This window comes from Nicotiana tabacum, chromosome 12 (assembly GCF_000715075.1).
Source record: "Nicotiana tabacum cultivar K326 chromosome 12, ASM71507v2, whole genome shotgun sequence".
NCBI classification, from domain to species: domain Eukaryota; kingdom Viridiplantae; phylum Streptophyta; class Magnoliopsida; order Solanales; family Solanaceae; genus Nicotiana; species Nicotiana tabacum.
In genome coordinates, this window is record NC_134091.1 from 62,595,313 (window position 1) to 62,600,987 (window position 5,675).

Genomic DNA, 5,675 nt, shown 5'->3' on the forward strand with positions numbered 1-5,675 from the left:
TTAATTAAAAGACATATAAAAAAATCGCAGTAAAAAATATTCACTTGATATGTCCGAATGAGTATATTATATTGTTTCATTTCAAGTCCATTGACTCTAAATCATAAATATTCACCAGGGTCATTTGGTGAACTTTTCAGTGGCTGACGGTATTTCTTTTTCGATACGAAGTATGGGGTCAAGCAATAGAATTATCTTTACCTAAGGGTACGGTAGATGGTAAAATTTCTTCCTCCATTAATCAAAGATTTTAGAACAAAATCTACAATACTAGTAGAACAAGCTACAATACTAGTTGAACAAACAAAATTAGTAAATTATCTGCTAATGTTTGTAGAACATCCCAAAATCCGAAAATTAGTAAACTATTTCAATTATACGGTGATCTAAACAATCCGAAAATTAAAACGCAAAAAGACTATTGACCCACAGAATAGGCAGAGAAAATCAAGTCATTAATAATTTCACATGGAAATTAAACTCTCTCTTCTTTTTTTTTCAGAACTTAGCACATACTCCAACCAGCAACGCTCTCAGCCATAACTAACTTATCAACGGTAACTTTTTCTCCAAACCTATAAGAAAACCTCAAAACACCTTGAGATTGAGCAGAGCCTTTTTGTACAGGATAATTCATTACAGCACTGCCTCCATTAGGGTATGCATATTCATAAAGCTCCTTCATTGAAGTATGCACTTCTCCAATATACCGATCCCCGAGCTTCCTCTTGCAATATAACTTTATAACTAGCATATCATTAGGGTACTGTATCATTGACTCGGATATTGTATACTTCATGCTAAAGTTCCACGCCGGATTTATCTCGCCGTGTTTGTCCGTCGGCGTTCTTTTTTCGGTGTTGGGGTTGCTTCCTATGGAAACCCTAGCGTGGACTTTCATCTTGAATAGCTTTCGAACATCTTCAAGATCACTTGCTGATATTAGTGTAATTTCAAATCTTCTGCAGTCCATGTTTGGTATACTCTTTTTAGTTGTGTTCTTTTGAGGTCATGCGTACAACTATTTAAAATACCATAGAATATGTGGGGTATGGACAGAGGTGACATTTTTGGTTTTTTCGAGAGAGGAGACTCTGCATAAAGGAAAAAACGAAGAAAAGGCCTAGTCGTCTCTACGGTTACGTCCCCTACTTTGTTTAATACTCCTAAATTTTTCCATCTTCCGGTTACTTGGTTGATAAGTAAATAAAGAGATTTTTTATATTAGGTCATTCAAAAAATATTTACTGGTAACCTTTCATTAAATTGAATTTATAATCTTAAAAAGAAGTGAAGAAATTTACGTGTAATCTTTCAAACTAGATAACTTACAGTGGGTAAGATTTTTAATAAGGTGAAAATAAATAACTATGGGTAATTAAGTAAAAACAAATGTATGTGTGAACACATGTCAAATGTATTTATTGTTTTGATGTGTAAGTTTTTACCATGACTATACTGTTTCGAAGATTTTGAACTTCTCTTAATGTAAAAATGTAGTATTGAGTTATGGTGAAGTGAAATTGATTTCAAATAACACAATTAATAAGAGAATTATTTTAATATTGGTGAAGAAAGAAGATAAGAATAAGAATACATGTTATTGAAGATGAACGAATTGTGATAAGTTGTAGACTATTACTCCCTCTGTTCCAATCTATGTGAACATGTTTGACTAGGCACGGAGTTTAAGAAAAAATAAAAACTTTTGGAATTTGTGGTCCTAAACATGTCAGAAAGGGGTACATAATATTTGTGTAGTTTTAAAAGTTTATCATCAAGGGCATAATTGAAAGTTTAAGCTAAATTACTTCCAAATTTAGAAAGGGGTCATTTTTTTTGGAACGGACCAAAAAGGAAATAGGTTTACATACACTGAAACGGAGGGAGTATAAATTAGTGGAAGTTGAAATGAACTTTTCAAAATATTAAAATGCAACTACTTACAAGTGTATTAAATACCTACTCTTGTTGATGAATTAATAATAGAACTATATGCATATTTTCGACGGTTGAAACTTCCATGTGACACTATTTTCTTGTGAGATAAGGAGATATATCATTGTAAAACTACTAAGTAGTTGCTGATATATTGGTGGAATTCCGCCTCGCCACATAGCACGGCAAAGAGACGCCACGTGGTGGTTGAAGTTCGGAATCAAGATTTGGGCACAAGGGAGTTGTGACCGGAACCATCCCTTTATTCCGAAGCAAAAGCAATTGGAGGAGCAGGTCAAACACTCTCGAACACGTACTCAACCATACTTGGATCTCGTTTGAGATCATGGCCACCGTCCGTTACGCTGAAGCAGTTCCAACTAGCAAAAATTTCGTTCTTCCACTAACTGTACTCCTACCATGCAGGCTTGAAGCTCGAAACAACCATACTCCACCTCGACTACAAATATCCTATCGATAATTGTCACAATCCAAAATTTCAATCAAGGAGTCGTGATGACGCCTCACGCTTCTTGCTAGGCAAACCAACACATATGAGAAAATAAAGGAATAAAATTAGGCATAAAAATAACATGAAATCATAAATAAAGGGCAAAGCTCGGTAATGTAAAACACAACTAAACCAACAACTGTTTATTACTTCCTAGAACTGGAGTCACTGAGTACTTTTATAGAGTTACTAAATACAATTTATCTGTATTAATAAATACACTATTTCATACGAATAAATAGTAGAAAGTCTAAAGATGGGAGACATCAAGGCTTGCGAACGAGAGTGCAGCACTACCTCAAGTCTCCACAACCAAAGGAGGTGGTCCGTCCTCTGTGTGCTACTAGGTCTGATGCCAAAATCTACACAAGAAGTACAGAAGTGTAGTATGACTATAGCCGACCCAATGCACTCTATAAGTGTCAAGCCTAACCCCGACGAGGTAGTAACAAGGATGAGAGAAGACACCTTCAATAAACCTGTGCAGTTAAGTAACGAGAAAGTAACGAGAGATATAACAATTAAGAGAACAAGAAAAATAGTAAGTAAGAAAACAAAATAGGTAACAAGTGAGATAACAAATGTAATAGCAAGAAGAAATAATACGCGAAAAAAGGAAAGGAGTAACTAAGGAATATAATGACAATAACCTCAAAATAACACCAAACAAGCCTTTCATAATAATTCAAGTCCTAGTAATTTTGCAATACAACCATGAAAAAACATAGCCAAGCTCTCAATCAGTATAGTAAAAGCAAGGAATAAGAGATAACAATCGAATGTCACAACATCACCCTTCATACTTTTACTCTTATCTTCACAAGTATGAAAATACCCTTTGTGCATATTCACACTTCCTCACAACGGAAAACACTCTCCGTGCAATAATAATAATATAAAGAAGCACATAAATATCTTTCGTGCACAATTACTCTCCTCACAAGCACGAAAACACCCGTCGTACAATTCACTCTTCATTACCAAGCATAAACATGTAAAGCAGTATCCGATAAGGTGGAAAGCACAAATAATATCAAGAAGAGTGATTGAACATAACTTGCCACATGAAAAATAGTCATCACTTTGTACCAATAGCCAAATCAATATTTTAATCGTTCTACTACCCAATATCACAACAAGCTCAACACGACTACTAAACATGAATAGGAATAGCCAATGAATCACACAATCTATTTAAAGTATACATGAAGCAACAAGATGTACGTAAACTAGTTCTATCCACATGCTTAACCTATAGCAAACGCATATATACTTGTCATCTTGCATATACGCCGCCCACAACGCATATAACACGTAGTAAATAGATAAATTATATTCTAATTTCCTCAAATTAATATTAACCAAGATACTTACCTCTTGGCAGCCTAAATTAACCCTCCAATACCGCCTTTCCTTTAGCAAAAGCTTCCAAACTACTCGGATCTAGCTAATTAACTCAAATAAGTCAAAATAGACTTTAGAAACTATCCTAGTATAAAAAAGGATCGGTCTTTAACATATTTGGGAAAGTCAACAAAAAGTCAACCTGGGCCCACATGTCAACCAATTCCCATTTATTCATTCTCCCCCAAATCCAAATATGTGGTTTATATCAAGATTGGACCATAAATCGAGGTTCAAATCCCCAAAATAATTCATCATAAGTTTTTTCCTAAAATCCCAATTTCTACACTTAAAAGTACTAGATTTAGGTATAAAAATCTCTGAAGAATCATAGAAATAAATCAAAAATAAGTTAAAGTTGCTAACCTATGAAGTTGGGATAAAACTCCTCTCAAAATTCTCCACAATCCGCGATCTAGGTCTCAAAAATGGTGAAAAGTGTTTGAATCTCATTTTTAGCCCTAGTATACCTCGGCGTTAGGTTCTCTTCACGTTCTCCAAGCACCTATCGTCTTTGCGAAGGTCATCGGCTAACTGGCCATCGCATTCGCGAAGGTTATCTCTCCCAAGACTTCGCATTCATGATCCACCGGTCGCGTTTGTGATGAAGACCTATCTACCAGCATGAGGGCTGCCGCATTCGCGAAGGACAAATCCCCCCATACCCTCGCCTTCGCGTGGTTTGGTTTCTAGAATTTTTTGCTATTCACGTCCGCTATTAAGGCACCAGCACTAGAAAACCAACAACTCCTAACATGAGAGAAATAGTCTAAAACATATCTGAAACACACCCGAGGCCCCTCGGGCCCCATCCAAAGAAATCAACAAGTCCTAAAACACAACATAGATTTGCTCGAGGTCCCAAATCACACAAAATAACATCAAAACTATGAATCATACCTCAATTCAAGCTTAATGAAGTAATTCAAATTTCTGAATTCCAAACTTATGCCGAACACGTCTAAACAACTCGAATTGCCATCAAATTTTACACACAAGTCATAAATCACCATACAAACCTATTCTAAGGCTCAGAATCCCAAACGAACATCAATAACCGCAAAGTGAACTATGGGTCAAACCTAAGAACTTCTAAACCTTCAATTTTTCAACTCTCCCTAATTAGAGCCAAATCAACCTAGGAACCTCCAAATTCAAATCCGTGCATACGCCTAAGTCCAAAATCACCATCTGGACCTAATGAAACTATTAAAACTCTACTCCGAAGTAAAATACATAAAAGTCAAACTTGGTTAACACTTCCAACTTAATCTTCCAAACTAAGAACTAAGTGTTCCAATTCAATCCAAAAATCTTTCCGAAATAAAACCAACCATATCCGTAAGTCATATAATAATAAATACACATGCGGGGGAGTATTAAATAGGGGAACAAGGCTCAAATATACAAAACGAACGGTTGGGTCGTTACACACAGCCCAAGAGCCAATCCCTCCTCGGGGATTAAACATGTCACTTCCTCCTCGAGTATGGCGATAGGGTAAGAATCTTCCTCATTGGAGTCGACCATGATAGGGTCAGGATGCACCAACCCCTAGATAAAACCATACCGAGCGGCCTGGGGACTGACCCGAGAAATGTTTCCATCAGTCGTAGAGCGTTATGTATTCTTTTCAGGAGTTCTCTTCGGTTTGGCGGTCCTAGAAAGGGGTGGTACAACAGGGAACTTGCCAGTACCCTCATGCGGGGCTTCAATAAGTAGTTACTGGATATTTTGATAACCGTATACCCCAGACAAAAGGATAGGAGCCCAAACTCGGGACTAGGGTTTTTTGTCAAGACCTACACTTGTAAAAACTTAT

General features: G+C 36.4%; 1 protein-coding gene across 1 annotated transcript; it reads right to left on the reverse strand.

Moving 5' to 3' along the window:
- Positions 1-505: 505 nt before the first annotated feature.
- LOC107767137 (protein SRC2-like) lies at positions 506-973 on the reverse strand. Its single transcript, XM_016586059.1, has one exon. It carries the CDS (start codon positions 971-973, stop codon positions 506-508), a length of 468 nt encoding a protein of 155 aa, XP_016441545.1.
- Between the last annotated feature and the right edge of the window lie 4,702 nt (positions 974-5,675).